We start from the raw sequence: 22,125 nt of genomic DNA on the forward strand, positions 1-22,125 counted from the left end.
TGGTCCTTCCTGCTGTCCAGGGTACTGATCTTCGGTCTCCAGCCCTGCCGACTCCCCGCTGCTGCTGTCGGCCACAGTAAAGTGAATATTAAGTGAGCATAATGAGCGGCGGTAAGCAGCAAGTGACAGCAGCGGCAGAGACAGGAGGGCTGGAGAAGGTGAGTAAAGATTTGTTATTTTTTTCTCTGACACGTGAGTTTTCTACGGCGCGTGTCACACGGGACCGCATCCACACTACATCCGTGTGGTATGGGTGCGGGCCGTGTGACACCCGCGATGCCGAAGAAAAATGGACATGTCAGCATATTGGAAAACGCACACACGTACAAACGGACACGGACACACATTCCGTGTGGTTTTACGTGTGTGTGCCTGCTACCATAGAGTAGCATTTGTGTACGTGTCTCCGTGCCGCCGGTACATGCAAAATCGTACCAAACACGTACCAGCATCACGGATGTGTGTCGGAGGCCTAAGGATGTACCAGCTCAGTTTTTCCTTTTTTTCTGATATACTGCAGAATGAATGGATTGAGGGGAATAGTTCCCAAAATTAAGTCACATATGGAGGGTTTCTGTGGCTTATGGCACCTCATGAAGTCAGAAAATGTAATAGGAGTGTGATTTAACCCACAGAAATAGAAAAACAGGGCAAACCAAAATGTTGTCACACAGCACGCACACACAGAGGTATAAGACAATAAGAGACTAGGAGGAAAACAAAAGCAGGGTGGAAACAACAAGAGGACGGTTAACTCCACAACAACACAAAGCATAAAGCAGTGCTTTCCCCAGCAAATCTGGGATAACAACTCACAGATCAACACAGCATAAACTTTAGATGGCGTAGTTAGAAGATCTTCTCTAGCTTAAGTAGTAAAAGTGATTGGCTTCCTTACAACATGTGATCAAAGAGATGACCAGAGAAACCTTCATATGGAGTATTTGACTGCAATGTGAATAGAGCCTAACACCTTGACAGTCGGCAAGTTTTGTACATAATTCCATGTGACATTTCTTGACAGCAGCTTTAACACCTTTACTAATGGTGACATATGTACGTTAAAGGTAGTGTCCCTCTAGTTGATGCAGGCTCGCACACCAAGCCCACATCATTTCCCACATATGATGGCTGACTTAATCAGCCATCATATGCCCATGACCGTTAACCTGTTAGATGCTGTTGTAAGGCTGTGTCCGCACTTTGCTTTTTTACCTGCTTTTTCGCTGCTTTTTTAACTGCAGCGTTTTAATGCCAAAATGCATGAGTTCTGCTTTTCAAGCAAAGTCTATGGGAATTTGGGATTTCTTGTGCGCACTATGCTGTTCAAAATGCTGTGCTTTTGTGGCAGAAATTTGGGCAAAAACTCTGCTTAAGGCTATGTGCGCACTTTGCGTCGAGGTACTTGCAGTTCAAAATTCAAATGGCAAAAACAATTGACATGTTGCTTCTTTAAAAAGCAGAGTTTTTGCCCAAATTTCTGCAACAAAAACGCAGTGTTTTGAACAGCATAGTGCGGACAAGAAACTCAAATTCCCATATTGGCATTTAAACGCTGCAGTTGAAAAAGCTGCGAAAAAGCAGGTAAAAAAGCAAAGTGCGCACATAGCCTTAAACGCTGCTGTTGAAAAAGCAGTGGAAAAGCAGGTAAAAAAGCAAAGTGCGGACACAGCCTAAATCCCTGTTATTGGCATTTAACATGCGCCATTAGAAAACATTTCATACCTTCTGCCCATTGGTGTGCCCGTGTCTGTCATTACAAAACTCCTGTGAATGTCAGCCACAGGCTGATGTTCATAGGAGGTGGTGATTTAACCTATACGTAGCAATGCTGTAGCAGCTTCAAGACCCCTAAAGAAACTAATAAATACAGTAAAAAGTGAGAAAAAATGTTTTTGCTCCATTAAAAGTAAAACAATAAAAGCCTGTACTATCAATAAGTAAAATAAATTAATCCGATCGGTAAACAGTGTAAAGACAAGAAAATCTAATCCCCAAAATTAAATTTTTTTGGTCTCCACAACTTTGCAATAAAATGCAATAAGACACATTCAAAACATTGTATCTACCCCAATATAGTATTAATAAAAAGAGCAGCTCATGCTGAAAAAAACCCTCACACAACCCAGATCCGGAAAGTAAAAATGTTTCGAGTCTCGGAAAATGGCAACACAAAAAAAAATGTTTTTTTTTTTTTCAAATTCGCAAATATTTTTAACCACTTAAATAGAAAATACCTATATTTGTTTGGTATCTGCACACTTATACTGACCTGGAGAATCATATTGCCAAGTCAGTTTTATCTTAAAGAGAACATGATAAATTTTAAAAAAACTAACAAAAAGAAACAATTGTAGAACTGCGTTTTGTTTGCAATTTAATTGCATTTGGAATTTTTTCCTCCGTTCCAGTGCATCACATGATAAAATGGATGGTGTCATTCAAAAGTACAACTCTTTTCACAAAAAACAAGTCTTCATACGATTATGGTGACGAAAAATAAAACAAAGTCATGGCTCTTGGAATAAGGGGAAGAAAGAATGAAAGTGCAAAAACAGAAAATCAAAAGGTAGTGGAAAGGGTAAATACCTCAAGGGTGAAGCTCTTAAAATGTTACCTCTTGTTTTTGTTTTAGGTCCCTCGTACCTGTCAGCTGAGTGTGTTCCTATTTTTTCCTGGACCCATAGACTAGGCCAAGTGTGATCCAATTTATAGAGGCAAATCATGCATGCTCCGATTTTTTGGACATGGCCTGCCTCATTGTGGACTGCCTCATTGCCTAGCATTGGTCTGAGTATGAGGGAGCTATCACAGCCGCTATAAAAGATGGTGGCAGGCAAAGAAGCTCCATTTTATGCTTTCAGAGTGTAGGGATAGTAGCTCTTGATCTTTTTTTCTGAGCATTTAGTGGCTTTTTGGGATTGTAAATTTAGAGGTGAATCAAATTTTTCATTAAAATTTGTTGAACCCTGCAAATTTAAAGCGCACCAATCACCAGGATTTTCCTATATGACCTAAAGCCAGTGCTATACTGACATTATCAGGCTGATTATATACATACCTTTAGTTGTCAGCTTGGATGTATAGGTTTTGAAGCACAAGCAAGTAAAGTTTGTAAAATAAGCAGCTTTTTGGCTGGCAGCAGGTGCCAATCAGCTGATAGCTGGGGTGGGTATTCATAATGATTCCCGCCCCCCTGTCTGTTTGTCCTCCCAATTTTTATTATTTATGCTAGTTCCATCATAGAAGGTGTGGTTATAAATCATGGTGGCTTAAAGAACCTTGCTGACGTCATACCCATGTGACCAGAAGAGACGGGACCTCATCCATCAGAAAAATAATGTTGCTTCCTGGTATAAGCTATTTTGGCTGAACCCCGCCCGTTGTGGTCACATGGGTATGACGTCAGCAAGGTCCTTCAAGCCACCATGATTTATAGCTACAACCATTGGTAAAACACTTCTATAATGGAATTAGCATAAATAATAGATAGGGGAAGGACGGACAGGCAGGGGGCGGGAATCACTATCAAACCCCAGCTATTAGCTGCTGCAGCTGCTGTCAATCAAAATGCTGCTCATTTATAAACTTTACTTGCTTGTGTTTCAAAATCTATATATACGAGCTGACACCTAAAGGTATGTAAAGAATCAGCCTAATAGTGCCAGTATAGCACTGGATTTAGGTTATATAGGAAAATCCTGGTGATTGGTGTGCTTTCAATTTCGAAACATCTCTAGTAGAAAGATATGAGTACATTACTTTATACATTAACAAAATATTGTAATATGTACAACCTAGATTCTAAAACACAGAGTTTATTGTATTAAATCTAACTTCATGTTTTATTTTCTGGTGCAAAGATTGATTTTCTTATAGTCTTTATTAATCAAGTAACTTAAACATTACAATGTACATCAACCAGCAAGGTCACAGTATTACATTGAAAGTAAAATGAAGGTTCTCCTAAGCAGGGGCGTAACTATAGGGGGTGCAAAGGTTGAAGTCATCCTAGGGGGTGCCCCACATATGAGAAGAGTACAATGAAGCATAGATGGGAACCCATACACTTGGTGAATTGTAGACCGGGAGCTTTATGTTACACCTCCAATCTCACTATGAAAATAAATGGCTTTATTGAAACATTAACACTGTAAAAAAGGTTTTATTGCTAACAAATGGAGTAGTCCACACAGCAGATTACTTGCCATTATGCAAGGCTATTTTTAAACAATTATTCTGACATCATGTTCTCAGCAAAGAAGAAATAAGAGATTTATCAGGCGGGTAAAGAAATAACCAGCAATTCATACTATGTCAAATATGTAAATGCACAGTAAGAACAAGGCATATGATTAACCAAAGACACCCAGAAGTCATTATATGTGATTACAATATACTTTGACTTTTTAGCTGATTTTAACTGAACAGTTTGTGAAGAGTATTAAAAAGGCTTCTATCACATGAAAAACACTGTTACTGTTTTAAAAGGGTATTCCCATCTTCAATATTTTATTGCAATTTGTAGTAGGTGTAATAATAATAAAATTAGCAAATACCTCTAATTACAAATGTAGTATAGTTCTCCTGATATAGTCGTGTCTCTTACCTCATGAGTAAGGCATTGCAGCTTAGGTATCCATGGTTACAATCACAAGCAACTAAGTAATTGTCACTATATGAGTGGTTATACCCATGGATACCCAAGCTGCAATGCCCTTCACATGAGGTAAGAGACATGACTATATCAGGAGAACTATACTACATTTCTAATTTGAGGTATTTGTTAATATTATTATTATTACATCTACTACATATTGGGATAGGATCTTGGAGATGGGAATAACCCTTTAACTATGGGTTCCATTACCTGAGTACATATGTGGGCTTGGCATAAAACAATAATTATGATAGTAACGGAAGAATAAAGTCCAGATAGATTACACAGATTTAGTTTAAACAAAAAAGGAAAAAAAGAAAAGAACAGAATGAATCTATACATTTAGTCAGGAGTTATAGCCCATAGTAGTATCTGTTTTTTTTTTAAAACATTCTATATTGCAACATATCTATCTGTGCTAAAAATGATACATACTAATGGTCTACTGGTCTATAGTGTCTCATATTTATAAAGCAACTGATATCTTGCACTAAAAATGGACTTTATGTATGAAAAGTAGTGCAAGACAGTAAATGAAGGTAGTACCAATAGTAACAGTAACAACTAGGGATGATCGAATATCACAAATATTCGGCAATATTCGGCTTCGCGAATATTCGACGAATAGGTCGCCGCTATGCGAATATTCGATGCGCAATGTAAGTCTATGGGAAGCCCGAATAGTTGCTGTTCGCCAACTATTCGGGTTTCCCATAGACTTATATTGCGCATCAAATATTAGCAAGTAGTCAAATAGCGGCGGCCTATTCGTCAAATATGGGCGTAGCTGAATATTTGAGGTATTCGATCATCACTAGTAACAACCAATCAGGTAGCTTTAATATATTTTGGTTTGTTTTTAAATTTAAGAAGTTACCAGATTGGTTGCACTGGCCAACACCTCCACATCTTGCCTGCATTTGTTTTCGTACACGGTGACCATCGGGGTTTACATCCCATTTGTGGGCAATTATTTATACTATAGCGTTACATTATTATCAATAGTTTGTATCTTTACTGCCTTTTTGTGAATCTGACTGTGTTATTGTGATGTAATTAATGTTCAGATGCTGTGTGCTGCAAATAGTAGACTACATTTTGTAACTTGAAAAATGTTTGGGGGTTCCAAAGTAGACCACCATTAATATGCTATATATTTACATTTTAATATTCAACATAATCTCCCATCAAGGGTTATTTCTTACTATTTTTATTTTTTCCATGTTTTGCTATTTATTAAAATATTGCTTTAGCTAAAAATTATTTTTCTGCTTTATTTCCTAGATCTTTACACTTGAATCACATGCATTTAACCTGATACGATTACTGAGTATTCATATCTCAGTACATTTATACATTTTATTAGATTTCTTTAACCTGAACAAATTGTGAGGACGAGTCATCAGCTTTCAGACCACTTCTTTGACAAAGATTCCTTATTATAACTCAACATCTGAAGCCATACGGAGACAGTTGTGGAGCTCCTGAGGGAGGTCAGCTCGGGAGATATTGTTTCCATCCAAACGCAGATGTTTAACTCGTGAATACTCCAATGGACCAACAACTTTACAAAAGCTGGTCAGATCAAATTCTGCAAAACAAGAATATGCATCAAATGCATAACATATCTCAGTATTACTAACTTTTTGTACTAACTATGTATAATTGGCACACTTTCATTATGTCCATCATGTCAGAACAACTGATACATCCCTATGGGCCAGGTGCTGTTCTAAACCCTCCATAACATTTTTGAGTATTCCAGACTGGTATAGAATGTGTTATTCAAGGAATGAAAATCCTTAGATTGGAACATTATATTTTGTGGGTGCAGTTAGGGTGCATTTGAGCTTCAAGTTGGGCATATGCTCTGGAATTTATTCTTGTGGGCAACGAAAAAGTGACCAGCAAAGACTGCCATCTTGTTAAACAGTAGAGAGCCAGCAAAAAGTTAGAAAAAAAATCTCAATCTCAAATTTCATCTCAAAATCTCAAACCACCTCCATTGCTTCCTATCTACTGTCCGGTTTTCTGCCACATCTCCAGCCTTAACTCTAGGCTGGGAATTCTTGTTAGATTGGTCCAACGAGACCACTAGATATATTGGATGGAAGACGAATTGGTTAGTGTGGCTGCAGCCTCATGCAAGCTTTCAGACGCAAAAGAATGAGTCTGACAGGAGCAAGTGTCACTCAGGTACTGGCCCATTTATTGATCATTATATGGTCATATTTATACACGTGTGGGTGTAGACATAAACGTTAGAATCCGTTATGATCTCATACATGTGAATACAATAGAGTTTACTTTTCACTGGACCAAATATAATGTGGTTGACCTTTAATAAAGCTAGTTAAGCTGAATAGATTACACTAAATGTTATATAAATTTAGTTACGCTTGTCAATATAATCCATAGAGTTTAAATTTAATATCTTTTTTATGGTAATTCTTCTTTTAGTAAACATTGGCTTATGTTTGTCAAAGGAAAGTCCAAATAGAGCGGAATATAATATAATATATTAATATAACCTAGTTTCTATATAGAATATTATTTTAACTTTATTAAATCATATTTAACCATTGATGTGTATATGATATCAGATATATATGTGTAAGATATAGAGAGAGGGTCTCACTGCCCTATCACCACAATCAAGCCCCAAAGAGCACTCAACAAAATTAGTGACCTCCTAGACTGGAATTGCGATGCCACAAAGTCATAGTGAACTAGTCAGCTGGCTTGGAACCAGGAGAGCCAGCCCAAGAGGTGAGTAGAGAGATGCGTTTGATTTGTTTTTTACATTTAATGTTTCTTAAGCTCTAGGGTCAGATCCACTGCTCTCTAGTTGTTAACAGTGATTCTTTATAAGCCACAGACTGCAGTTATGTCAGGCATGGGGGGATTCAGCATTAGAGATGAGCACACCTTTGGAGGTTTTGTTTACTGGAAGCAGATGAACCAAACCTCCACTGGTCCGAACTAGGCCTGAGGAGGTTCAGGATCTCTGATTGGCAGTTTGAGTCTCCACCCAGATACAGCCAGCCATAAGCAGATCCCTACTGGGGGAGGGTGGGTGGGCTTTTCAATTTTTTTTTTGTTACACGCTACATCTAATAACACTGTTTTTACCCCCAGTGCAAGCTATTCAAACACTGCAAGTGGCTCGCACAGGGCTGAGCACCAAATGAACTGTAAGACCTCTGGGGTCATTTATAGAGCCACATGTACATGTCCTTTGGACTATGTGGGAAAAACCCTTCGAGAAATTAGAAAACGAGTGGAGGAGCATTTGTCTGATATTCGCAATGGGAGGGACACTCCTATTGCAAGGCATATGAATACTGTGCATGGAGGTAACCTGGGGCATATTCATTTTGCGATGATGGAACTAGTCAAACCTAATGTAAGAGGGGGTGATTTTGACAAATTATTGCTACAAAAGGAGGCGGCCTGGATTTTTAGAATGGGGTCAATGACCCCTAAGGGATTGAATGAGCAATTGTCCTTTACATGCTTTCTCCCCTCATAGCTAGTTGATTACCTGTTCTGATTTCGTTGTCCTGATGATCTTTCCTCTAATGAGCAAATCTCCTACATAGTAGGATTATCCATATTGTCGGATTTTATCTTTTTCTTCACTATGTAATACAGCCCTGTACATTGTAATGGGGACTCCCTATGTATTTGTTTCAATTTGTATACAGTTGTACTTACTATTCCTTGAATATTTGGTACCTATCTAGGAGTAACATAGTCATTGTATACTGGTATGAAATACATTTCGGTTATAAGTATTTATATATGGGGTGGTTGCGGATCAGATAGAATCGCTATTTGAATATGTATATTCACTTAATATTTTGGTCCCTGGCTTTTACCTGCCTTGTTTGTTTGCATTCCAGTGTGGATCGCAGGCTTTGGTCATATGACTTTGGAGACAAACGGTAGGCGCGGCTATGTATCTATCACAGGCTTGCTCCAGTCATGTGACTTTATTGACAAGCGAGAGGCGCGGCTATGTGTCTGTCTCGCGCATGCGCGGTACACGGTAGTGGACTGACTCCATTTGGTTTGGACAGAGTGATGCTCCATAGCTGGCTCGCGCATGCGTGCTACATGCAAACATGGCGTTGCACATCGTTATGCAATTATCGCTGATATTTTGATTCATTGCAGGTGTAATTTGGGTGAAGGTATTTAAACCCCCATCAGACATGTAGCTCCATGGTGCCTCCCTGACTGCTGAAGGTGGAATCTTTACAGCATTGTCTGTGCCCATGCTAGATCATCCAGGACCGGTACACCATGGAGCTGCATTTCTGATGTGGACTATCTTTATTCATCTTTTGCTCAGGGCAAGTATTTTGTATATGTTATCTTTACTGTTTGTAATCTTTATCACACTGTATTTATTGTTTGTACTATGGAGGGATCTCTGATGGATCATGTTTGTATTCTTACCCTCCTGAAGATCCATTGCATGTGCGGAAACGCGTTGAGGCAAAATCACCAGGCTTATCATCCATAATCTACGGTGAATGCAACGTACAGAGGACTATAAATCTTTGCCAACAGCACTCTTCATTTATCCACTGTAGTGGAATATGCGTCTGTGAAAGACTATCTTTAGTTAAGCACTGTTGAGCATTTGCTATATTTTATTTTATTTTATTCTGTGCATATTTATGTTTGTATCAAACCGTAATCTGTGTGATATATGGTGATATAGACCTGAGTTGTTCTCTCCATTCTGCTCCTGGTATCCAGGAGCGGATGGGGAGTTTTTTCATATATGCAAGGTCTATTGAGATCTCTCTTGTGTATGAAATCTTATTTGGGATCAGCACTTCAGTGTTATTAAGTATAGTTTTACTAATAAAATTATTTTGCACATTGGGAATATATTCATGAATTACTTAAAATATAAATATTCCCCTTGACTATATGTCATATTTAGTACTGAGCACCAAACGTACCTGAGCACCAGCCGCAAGCAAGTTAAGTTTGCACGTAGAGCATCCCAAACCTGTGCTCTGTTTTTTTTTAAGTTGGTGTTCTATTCCAAAACTGATTGTCTGATTTGCCCATCTCTATACAGCATGCCCTTGTCTTCCAAGGTAATCTATCAATAATTGCTTTGCATGGGGGCTGATAAGTATGTAAAAAATCACACCCCCATGATCGTGCATTTTAAATGTTGCTGTCAGAGATTTCAAGGGTTTACAGCAGCAAGCAGAGCTCAGGTCCACTTGCTGCTGTTAGAGGAAGATGCTTTCTACACAGAGACCCGATAAAGGACATACAGTACATCCAATGTTTAGAAAGGTTATAAAGCTAATGTGACTACCATATCAGTGCTTAGTTTTAATTGTAATATGGTGGACAACTTGTTTTTGGTAGTACCAATTATTTTTCTAAGAGAGTGATTTATATACAAATAGCACTAACCAAAGTCATATCTCTGGAGAATAAAGACTATAAGATAAGGGGTATCAGGTGGCTCCCAACAAGTTACTTTACCTTGGCCAAGACTAGATGACCATGTGGAATATCTTTTACTCAGGCAGAAGAAACATTAATTTCAGGTGGCGCTTTATGGAGATCCATATCTAGGGCATAGTGTCTTGTAGAGTTTTTGAGGGACATAATATGTACCACTGTTTTTAGGAATACCATGTTGTCACTCATATCCAGGTGGACACAGTTATAGCAGTATTTTATTCAGCAGCAGAAGATTTGTTTTGGAGGGAACTGGATGTTGGTAAAATTAAAGCATTCTGGTAATATCAGGTAACTCTTAAAGAGAACCAATCACCAGGATTTTCATATACGGTATAAGCTAAAGCCAGTGCTATTCTGGCACTATCAGGCTGATTCTCTACATACCTGTAGTGGTCAGCTCGGATGTTTAAGTTTTGAAATCCAAAAAACTAAAGTTTATAAAATTAGCTGCTTGTTGACTGACAGCAGATGAGGAGCAGATAATATATTCATAGTTATTCCCTCCCCCTGTTGGAATTACCATAAGTATTATACAAACAATTCACTTTTTCTCTTGCAGGACCTGTGTGAGGTCATACCCATGTGACCTGGTATCCAGCTTTGTAGGGTGAGGCCCCGCCTCTTCTGGTCACATGAGTATGACCTCACACAGGTCCTGCAAGAGACAAAGTGAATCGTTTATATAATACTAATGCTAATTCTAACAGGGGGAGGGGATAACTATGATTATATTATCTGATCCTCAGCTGCCGTCACTGAACAAGCAGCTAATTTTATAAACTTTACTTTTTTGGATTTCAAAACCTAAATATGCAAGCTGACGACTACAGGTATGTAGAGAATCAGCCTGATAGTGCCAGTATAGCACTGGCTTTAGCTTATATATGAAAATCATGGTGATTTGTTCCCTTTAAGAATAAGGGGCCCTTTGCACACTACGACATCGCAGGTGCGATGTCGGTGGGGTCAATCGAAAGTGACGCACTTCCGGCGTCACTCTCGACATCGTAGTGTGTAAATTGTTTTAACTACGATTACCGAGCACAAAAGCGTCGGTATCGTATGATCGGTGTAATGTTGGTCATTTTCATTTTTTTGGTTGCAGCGACGGTACGATGTTGTTCCTCGTTCCTGTGGCAGCACACATCGCTGTGTATGAAGCCGTAGGAGCGAGGAACATCTCCTACCTGCGTCCCGTCTGCAATGTGGAAGGAAAGAGGTGGGCAAGATGTTTACGTCCCGCTCATCTCCACCCCTCCGCTTCTATTGGTCACCTGCCGTGTGACGTCGCTGTGACTCCACACGACTCGCTCCCTTAGGAAGGAGGTGGGTCGCCGGCCAGAGCGACGTCGCAGGGCAGGTAAGTGCATGTGAATCTGCCGTAGCGATAATATTTGCTACGGCAGCTGTCACAAGATAAGACAGCTGCGACAGGGGGTGGGACTATCGCGCTCGGCACCGCAGCATCGGCTTGCGATGTAGTAGTGTGCAAAGGGCCCCTAAGTCACGTATTTGAAAAAGAGATATAACAATTCTGGCCAATATATATGCTATGTTCTGCAATTAAGTGAGTTGTATCCTGCAATGTTCACAAGTTTCACCTTCTGCAACCTTTATCTCTAATTTTCAGTTCTTTCCGCGTAAGTGGGTAGAGATTAGCTGCTATAATGTCTTCCATATACTGCACACACACATAGAAAGTGATTAGTGCTTTTCTTTCTGTCTAACACACAGAAGTAGTAGCAGTATGGAAACAAATATAGAAGCATGGAGGACAATATACAGCAGAACTGATTAATGTAGATGTGAATCCAGCATTGAAGAATAATCTGATACTTCAGTATGCTTTCTTTCTCTTGCTTTAATCTAGATGGATTTTAGCAGTTGATAACTTGTTGAATGATAGATTCATTATGCAGAAGTGAGGAGAAGTCGCTTATAAATAGAGAAATAAAAGCTCATTTCGCAGATGAAATATACTACAAAATTTATAATATTTGCTTGTATTATTTGAGGAAACAAAAGTACCTATGTACATTTAAATAATCACTGAAATTTTTGTACAGTGTGTGAGACTATGAGGAATTTGTCTTAGGCCTCTGCCACACTCACGTGAAATTCACGCACGTGCCGAGAGACACGTATTTCCCCTGTGTGTTGCGTGCAGGTAAGTACGTGTCTCTGGTACGTGCGGGACACGTGTGTTCTACGTGTGCTATCCGCGATAGCACACGTAGAACCGGTAATTAACATACTCACCTGGTCCTTCCTGATGTCCGCGCTGCTGTCCGTGGTCCTGATCCTCAGTCTCCAGCCCTCCCGTCTCCCCGCTGCTGCTGCCAGGCAGTGAAGTGAATATTCTATGAGATTAATGAGCGGCGGTCGGCAGCAAGTGGCAGCAGCGGCAGAGACAGGAGGGCTGGAGAAGGTGAGTTAATGTTTTGGTTTTTTTTTCACTGACACGTGTGTTTTCTCCGGCGCGTGTCACACGGGACCGCATCCACACTACACTCGTGTGGTACGGGTGCGGGCCGTGTGACACCCGTGCTGCGGGAGAAAATACTGACATGTCAGCGCTTTGAAAAACGCACACACGTACAAACGCACACGGACACACGTTCCGAGTGGTTTTACGTGTGTGTGCCTGCTACAATAGGGTAGCATTGCTGAACGTGTCTCTGTGCCGCCGGTACGTGTAAAAAATGACAAACACGTGCCGGCGGCACGGATGTGTGTTGCAGGCCTTAGTAAAGAAGGGGAGAATTTGCTGCAACAGTTAAGACATCTCAGTTAGGAAATGTAGATGGGAGAAGTTGTCATGATGGTCTGGGCAAAATGGAGAAAATAATGAAGAAAAATGGGAGCTCTTATGTCTTATGGTAGAAAATAATATAGCAGTGGTTAATCTAACTTAAACAACTGGCTAGTTTGATTATCAGATAATTACACTTTGGATGTCACATATCGACAAATTAAAATCTAATATACATGACATCAAATATATTCCCTGTATACTGACCTTAGAAGGTACTGATACAGGAAAGGCAATTGCAATGAGATATTATTAATAGACATTACATACACAGAGTTTGCTCCTGCCCAGGATTAACACTCAGCACTCAGAGTTGTAGCACAACAACATTTAAAGTATGAGAACTAGTTTTAATCCATTATACCTTTAAAGCAAAACTGTTTAAACTCATTAAATAAGATTGACATAAAACAATATTTTAGAGTATTTCCAAATAAATGTTATAAAATGTCTTATTGAAATGTAATATAAGTAATATATAAGTGATATTGTGAAAATGTATATGAAAAGTGATTTCTTAATCACAGATGACTTGTGTTTTTTCAGGTAAACCTTTGCCTACATTTCTCTTAATGTGAACTAAAAACATTGAACTCACTTTGAATTTTGTTGACATGCAGGTAGAGGTTTTCCAGACCTTCATTCACGGATGGAATTTTTTCAAGGGAATTAAAAGAAAGGTCCAGCTCCACAAGGCTTGAGATGTTGAAGGCATTGCCAGGTACCCCGGCATCTTTCAGTTCATTGTGGGACATACGGAGATACTGAAGAGCTTTAAAACCTTGAAAGTATTCATCTGGAATATTGCCAATCTTATTGTTGTCAAAATAAAGGAAACCTACACTTGGTGGTAGTCCAATAGGTAACTTTGTAACCTCATTATAGCTTAGGTCAAGGTACAAGAGTGATTTTAGGCCTTTGAATGCACCTGCAATGGAATCCTCTTTAAGAGCATTGTACTGCAATTGTACAATAGTAAGGTTCTCCAAACCTTCTAAAATGTTGGGAGTAATCTTGGAGATTTTATTGTTGGTTGCATACAATTCAACCATCGTCTTCGGCAGTGGTCCTACAAGCTCAGTAAGATTGTTAAAACTTACATACAATTTCTGTAGCTCTTTCAGCTTTGAAAATGCGTTTTTCTTTATATTAGCATTGAGTAAGTGATTATGGTCTAAAATGAGCCATTTTAGATCAGTCACATTTTGGAATGCGTCATCATCTATACCCTCAATCATGTTGTTCTGTAGGTACAAGTACTGAATTCCAGAAGGAACCATTGGTATTTTTTTCAATTTAAGGTTATCACAATACATAGCTGAAGGATAATTATATGGACAGTTGCATTCTGGTGCACAATTAGCAGAGGAGGGTCCAAATGCTAAGTTTGAGGGGTAATCATCTGGTACACCATAGTCATAATCGTACTGGGGATATACACTGCCACTTATTAAAAGTATAAATAAGGGAATTATTTGAAGGTACATTGCTGCAACTTATATTGAACCTAAATGAGGGAAAAAAATACAAGAAAAGATTAGCTGAATTATTCTATGCTACTTTCATATAGGTGAATACATGATATTCAATCACATCTATTATATTTTACACCATAATTTAAAACTTCTATTTAAAGTTTTAGTACATGAGGAATTGTCCCATAGGGGTTTTACAAAAAATGTTTTACTTTAAACTGATGAGTTTGTATGTGACCATGTAACGTTATGCAATTTTTGTATGCAACCAATGAAGACTATATGGATATAGTACCTTAACTTTTGCCCACTCCATATATGTACATGGTTAATTTAAAAAGGGACAATCCTATAAATGATCTAAAAACACCAGTAAAGTGGGCATAATTGCTAAGTGCCAATTCAAAATTCCCATAGTTAGACCATGAGGACCAGTGGAACTATTCAGTTAAGTTCCCTCTTATTCAGTTATCTAGAGGAGGCATTGTTTTTTTTAAATATATGATTCTATTACGGTCATTTTTTAAACTTTTGGGGGGCTCATTGAAGAATGTTATTGTGCAGACTAGCTGACTATATGTTATTAGGGTATTAGAGGCAAATCAATGTGATCTGTCTTAATGACAGTTTAAAAACATAAATTACAATAAACATTTGAAATAATGATTATTGGTCATTCATATTAAAGAGAAAACAAATATAAGCAATCAAAAATAATGATTTTTCGGTAGCATGGATAGAATAATGTGTTTTCATACAAAGGATACATAACGAATATAGATTGCTAGAGAACTATAATAATTTAATTGCTTTTTTAAACTAAAATATACAAAAGTTAAACTACGTATCTTAGTAGACATAGATACAATATCTGTTGGTAAAAAAAAAGTGACCAACTTCAGGTATAAGAGCTTAGTGAAACAGCAGGAAGTAAAGACTTCCCACCTCTTAGGCGGGGTTTAAATAGATTTCTTTACAAATGTTGGTGACTAGAGTAGTTAGGTGAGAGGACAAGTAGCTGTGTGACACAGTGTCGGGGGGTTTCTCAAAATGTCAACTTTTTCAAGATTTGACTCATTATGGTATTTTATAATAAAATAAATGTATTTGAAACTCTAATTCTTAATAGTTTTGTAACTGTAATTAATGATTTTTATATTCTCTCTTAATATTTTCTATCATCTATAACTCATGATATAAACATATAGCTGGGATGATTTAGGAAAGCCTGCACTCGCAGGGGCTTGGACCCGATGGCCCTTGAGATCCCTTTCAACTTTACCATTCTATGATTCTGTGACATTAAGCTATTTGCTGGAATGAGCAATTCATCTTAGAAGTTGATGTATTTAAATCCTGCATCCTCATGTATTTGCAGATTGTATGCATGTTCAAGGAGCATATGAGTGTGTTCACATTATACTTTTTGAAAAAACAAGGACTGATCCATAAAAAAGTCCTTCCTCCCAAATTAATTTCTGTTTTTGGTGGAAGAGAAAAGTATCTAAAAGCTGAACTGTTAACTTAAGCTATAAAATACTGAATATTTAAAATTAGGAATTATTTAAAAATGTGCAATTTAAGAAGCACAACAATATGTTATAAATGTATGAAACTTATTTTGCTTGGGATGTTAGCTTTTCACAAAGCAATTTATTCATTCCTTTTATGCTGTACAAAAAAATCATTCGGAAAAAAAAAATTAAATGAATGTTATTCAGAAATCTAATGCTACTTTCATCATTTCCATTTCATTGGGATGATAAATTAGCTTTTCATCATTATACATTTGGTGCTGATATATTGCTTTCAATATCCATTTACTTTTCTATTCTCATTCAAAACTTCAGTAATTCAAGTAACAGTAACAGCCACAGAATAAAGCAAACCATCTCTCAACAGTAAATTCCAAAAAACGTATTCATCATGAAATAATTCAGGATATTTGCTCATTTCATACAACTTAAATGCATTCCAGATGATTTAGAAAAGTTTCCATTTTTGTAGAAAACAAAGGGAGTAAAGAAAGTTTCCAGCTTATATATTCTGCCCTTTTTAGTTTAGAGTATTTGACATTAAATATAAAAAGTTGAAAAGAAACACAAAAGAAATCTCTAACTATAACAAACACATAAATTGTCAAATGTGTGTCTTAAATGTATACAGATGAATATTTGACAAAGGGAATAAGAATGCAATGTGTTTGCATTAAATATATCAGATTCTCTAATAATCTATAATATATTATCAAAGTAAGTTAAAAGAAACATAAAGTAAGTATTGTTCCTATTCAGATTTGGCAGTATCCCTCTAAACATAATAATGCTATCATAACGATACACTTAACTGTGACCATCACCTACCTCTTTCTTTGATGCTGCTCTCTTTAATTCCCCAAGCAGATTAAAAAAGAGACTGAATCAAATATCATGTGCTGTAAACAGTGTCAGGAGAGAACTGCCTGCCAGAATCACTGTAATACAGAACTGCAAAAAGAAAAGAGGGAAGAAAAAAAAACCTAGTCACACTGCTCTTATGTCATCATGGTGTGCTTGTGGTGTGGCATGTAGAATTATTACTTTCTAAGTAAGTACAGGTGGAAGACTATCAAAGCACAGCCCATAAGCAGAGAAAAAAGTCAACACTGAAAACTTTTTCTAACTTTTGTAATTTAGATTTGCTATTTGGAATCCGGGAAAGTCTACAGAACATTACCACAATTTCAAGCGCCAGAACACAGAGTTAAATCCAGTTTTGTAAAACATTTGTATTTGATTTTACAGTCTTATTTCAGATTATTATGGACCCACAAGAAGCTTCACGATTTGTCAAACATTTGTATCTGATTTTACTGTTTTATATCAGATTATTAACCCACAGGACATGTCAAGCTGGGTTCTATTCATTTAAAAATATAATTTGCCCAATCATGTGGTGCTTGTATAATGACCAAATGATGTACATTTAATTGTGGTGCTCTCTTGAACTCTATGATGCTGAAGAATGACATATTAGGTTAAAAATGATTGTGCTTGCAAAAAGATCCTATTGTAAAAGGATTTGTCTAATGCGGGCATCACATGAGCCAATCTATCGTGCGATCGCACGAGCGATCGCACTCTTCCCCGTCATTTGTGCGTCACGGAGAATTAGTTGCCCGTGGTGCACAAAGTCGTTAAACCCCCGTCACACGCACTTACCTGCTGAGCGACATCGCTGTGGGCGGCGAACATTCACTTCCTGAAGGGGGTGGGACGTTCGGCGTCACAGCGACGTCACATAGCGGCCGGCCAATAGATGCGGAGGGGCGGAGATGAGCGGGACGTAAACATCCCGCCCACCTCCTTCCTTCCACATAGCTGGCGGGACGCAGGTAAGCTGTGTTCATCGTACCCGGGGTGTCACACGGAGCGATGTGTTCTTCCCCGGGTACGATGAACAACCGGCGCAGAGAAGAAGAAACGACTTTTTGAAAATGAGCGACGTGTCAACGCGCAACGATAAGGTGAGTATTTTTTCTCGTTCACCGTCGCTCGTAGCTGTTACACACTACGATATATCAAACGATGAAAAATGTGCGCCACTTACGAAGTGACCCCGCTGACATATCGCACGATATATCATCTTGTGTGACGCCCGCATTAGAGTTCTTACATCTGAAACAATGCAAAAATAAAAAACTTGTATACTCTAAATTGGTCATATACCATTTCCAAAAAGGGTGTATGAAAGTAAGCTATTTTTTATAGAACTAACTAATGCTGTAGATGCTCGAGTGATTAACCTCTTAGAGACCAAACTAATTTTGACCTTAATAACTAAAGCACTGTGGGCACGCTCCGGTTTTTGCTGCGGTTTTGCCATGGTTTTGCTGCATGTTTTGCTGCAGAAAATGTTTATAACATTGCTGCAGTCCTTCCCCAGCAAAACCCATGGTAAAAAAAAAAATGCTGTGCGCACATTGCGTTTTTTTTCACCAACAAGTTTTACTGCATGTTTTCTATAGCAAAAAGAATTGCATGTCACTTCGTTTCCGCAAGTATCTGCGTTTTTTGCCATAGATAATGGTCAAAAACCGCAGGGAACAACCTACGGAAAATTCACTGCAAAACCGCAGAAAGACTGCGGCAAACCATGGTAAAACCACATGCGGTTTTCGAGTGCGGTTTGCCGCAGTTTTTTACCGCGGATGCGGTAATCTTTCAGAGCCTGAGGAATTTTCTTAAAAAAATTCTATTTTCTAATGCGCACAGGGCCTAAGGGCCCTTTCACATTGCATTATTACCTGCTTTCACTGGTTCCATTGGAGCTTCCTTCCAAATCCCCCTTGTAAAATGAGTTTCAGTTGCATGTGCCAACGGGGCAATTGTTGACTATAATGGTGCAGATGGAGTCACTGTGTGTTCTGTCTTGCACCATTTTCGGGAGTATATGCCTACTGGAAGCGGATACCTAGACGTCGTCTACTATGTCTGGGTGTCTGCCTGCAGAAAGCGTATACACCCAAAAATATTGCAAGACAGAGCACAAGGTCACTCCATCTGCACCATTATAGTTCATGGCCCGTGAACGCATGTATTCGAAACCCGTTTTGTGGGGAGTTCGGACAGAAGCTTCAACAGGACCAGTGAATGTAGGTGTGAAAGTGGCATAAGCCAAATTTTTGAATTCTGACCAGTGTCACTTTATGTGGTCATTAGTGATGGGCGAATAGTAACTAGTCGTGTTTGGAGTATTCATTCTGAATCCCAAAGTACTATTCAGGTATTCTTCATGAATAACAATCCTAATGCAAGTCAATGGGGAACCCGAGTATTTTTTTTGCTGTGACAAATATTGCAATAGTACTTGGTATTTGGTAAGCATTATCTGAACACAAGTAGTTACTATTCACCCATCACTAGTGGTACTAACTCTGTAACGCTTCAACGGATCCCAGTGAGTCTAAAGGCGGCTTTACCTGGAGCGACATCGCTAGCAATGGCACCCTCCCCCGTCGTTTGTGCGTCACGGGCGATTTGCTGCCCGTGGTGTACAGTATCGTTTGGAGCCGTCACACATTAGCAAAGTCACTGTTGCCGGCAAACAGCCTCCTTTCTAAGGGGCGGTTTGTGTGACGTCACAGCGGCGTCACTAAGCGGCTGCCCAATAGAAGCGGAGGGGTGGAGTTGAGCGGCCGTAACATCCCGCCCACTTCCTTCCTTACTCATTGCTGGTGGCCACAGGTAAGCTGTATTTAGTCGTTCCCGAGGTACGGGATAGCGTAGCGATGTGTGCTGCCTCGGGAACGAACGAACAACCTGCGTCCACTCCTCAACAATCAATAATTTTTTTTAAAACGAACGACGTGTCAATGATGGACAATTTGGTTAGTATTTTCCATCGTTAACAGTCGCTCGTTGGTGTCCCATGCAACGATGTCGCTAACAATGCAGGATGTGCGTCACGAAATGAGTGACACTGGTGATATATTGTTAGATACGTCGTTGCGTGTAACGGGGCCTTAAGACTGTTTTTTTCATTACGTACTGCATGTTAGTGGTAAATTTAGGCCCCCCTTTCAGATCAAAGTGGACCGCAGGGCCCCCTGGTCCGGAGACGCTCGAGCCACAACCCGGCGAGTCTGGATCTGAGCGGCTAGGTTGCCGCCGAGCACGGGGCGGTACATAGTGTTAGGAGGCTTTTTTTCCCATGGTATATATAAGTGCCAGGGTTGGAGCCCGGGCACCTTTGGCTAGGAGGCATACGGTGGCCTCAGCCTGCAGGAGCCGGGAAGATGGCTCAGTGTAACCGTGGTGGACCTGGACAGGGTAGTGGCCTGCCGGTACCGACCCGGAGAATCGACTCGGAAACCGGAGTACAAAGGGGGGTACTGAGACCCTGAAACGAGGTCCAGAAGCAACTGGACTGAGTTAATTAACTGATTGCGGTCTGGACTATAGGTCCTTGACCACCCAAAGTCCCGACTGAAGACAACAGCCCAACGAGGGGGATAGAAAGCCACCGCACAGGTAGAGCGATCCCATGGGCCAGCATCTGCGGGCAAAAGGGCTTTCCCGACATCCACAAAGCCGGGGAGTGGACTTCTGATGCTGAAGCGCAGGTAGCCCACAAATACACAACACAGTGCAGGAGAAAGGCAGAGACCACCAACCGGGTGGGGGACCAGATGCAGCCGGCTGCGGGCACCAACCACCATCAACTTGGTTTACCAGAGACTCGTGTGCGTTACTAACCGTGAGTACAACAGTGCCCCCCGGCCGCGCACCGCTCTGCACCGCCGAACAAAATACCAACGGGTCCCGGGGTCACCACCCCTGCCCACGGAGGGGTTAACATATTGCTGCGTAACATCTTCCCCCGGGTGCCTAGTAACCACAGCGGTGGTGTCCACCTTCACCACAACCCGTGGGTGGCATCACAAACTCAAACACGGCTCCGGCTTTACACCTACGTCTCTCTAAAAGCCATTATAGGTAGCAATCCGTATGAGGTAAAGTGCTACCTTTTTCCAACAGGCCCTGGTCTTTCACTTCACTGGATTTGGTTGAAGCATCTGATCCAACAGGTCAATGCCTACCATGAATTTATTATAATCTTTTACATTAAATGGTTGCTGTTTGTCCCTGGTGGCGCCTCTGTCTCTGACAATCACAGTGGTGTCCACATGTAGGACAACATGTACACATCTTGCTGGTCATTCCATTTTAATGCAAGTAGTTTGGCACTCGCCAGTGAGAATGACACCCCATTTTCTACACGTCTGAATACCAACTATGATGGAAAACCTACTCATATTTCTCTGACTATCCCATAGGCCCCTGTATTTGCAGTGTGGAGGAATTTGTATAGGGGATACATGTATATTAATTATCAGTGTAAATGTGGTACACTTTATGCTGAAATGGTGTCATTCACTCCCAGACAAATTTAAAAGGGATGCCAACAGTCTGGAGGTTCTTTGCTTGGTCGATTAGGCGGTTCCTACCTTCATAAATTAGAAAGGTGCACGTGTAACCTATTGGGCTCTCACACATTTTGCACAATTTGACACCATATTGGAGGGGAAAAATTGGTAGAATGACTGATGGCCCTTGAAACTCATCAAGGACTTGCCAACAGAAACATTTTGCTGAGGAGTATTGGATTTTAAAAATAAATGTTTTCAAAGGAAAATTACCTGTCTAAATTTTTTTAGCAGATCATAAATGGGGTTCATTTCTAAAGAAAGGAAATCTCATTAGGGTTTCATATTTGGGTGGTTATCAAGAGGGTGATTAAGATATTGGGAATATTAGGAAAGGATTTGTTTCATTCTAAATAGAATATAGATTTATTTCTTCAATGATAGAACTTGTAGTGTATCTCTCTTCTCTCCCAGAACAACTACAAGGGGCACAGCAAAAGTGCTTTCAATATTTTTAAAATCTTGGGGATTTGATCATTCTGATAGGGTCTATCACAGTGTTCAAATGTCAGGAATCAATGGTCCTTCTTTTTACCTTTACCTTTTGCTCCCCTCCTGTTCCACTGCACCCTGAGCATTTCCTCGCTACAGAGTGACATTATTACTGGCTCAACAAAAATAATATCTTTTTAACACTACCATGGATCCTATTGTGGCTCTTGCAAAACAGATGCAGAGTCTGACTCTGGAGATGTCACATCTGCGA

At 39.7% G+C, this 22,125-nt stretch overlaps 1 protein-coding gene across 1 annotated transcript; it reads right to left on the minus strand.

Moving 5' to 3' along the window:
* Positions 1 to 4,782: 4,782 nt before the first annotated feature.
* LUM (lumican) lies at positions 4,783 to 16,947 on the minus strand. Its single transcript, XM_075342438.1, has 3 exons — positions 16,816 to 16,947; positions 13,576 to 14,484; positions 4,783 to 6,251 (listed from the first exon to the last, which is right to left on the minus strand). Exons 2-3 carry the CDS (start codon positions 14,462 to 14,464, stop codon positions 6,100 to 6,102), a joined length of 1,041 nt encoding a protein of 346 aa, XP_075198553.1. The 5' UTR covers positions 14,465 to 14,484; positions 16,816 to 16,947; the 3' UTR covers positions 4,783 to 6,099.
* Between the last annotated feature and the right edge of the window lie 5,178 nt (positions 16,948 to 22,125).

The sequence above is a fragment of the Anomaloglossus baeobatrachus genome, chromosome 4, assembly GCF_048569485.1.
Source record: "Anomaloglossus baeobatrachus isolate aAnoBae1 chromosome 4, aAnoBae1.hap1, whole genome shotgun sequence".
Taxonomy (NCBI): Eukaryota; Metazoa; Chordata; class Amphibia; order Anura; family Aromobatidae; genus Anomaloglossus; species Anomaloglossus baeobatrachus.

Excerpts from the sequence above, each read along its gene's own strand:
- LUM (XM_075342438.1), bottom strand. The coding sequence starts at position 14,464 with ATGTACCTTCAAATAATTCCCTTATTTATACTTTTAATAAGTGGCAGT. Across the intron at positions 6,252-13,575 it reads GCATGTCAACAAAATTCAAA|AATTTGATCTGACCAGCTTT; the intron begins GTGAGTTCAATG and ends CTTGTTTTGCAG.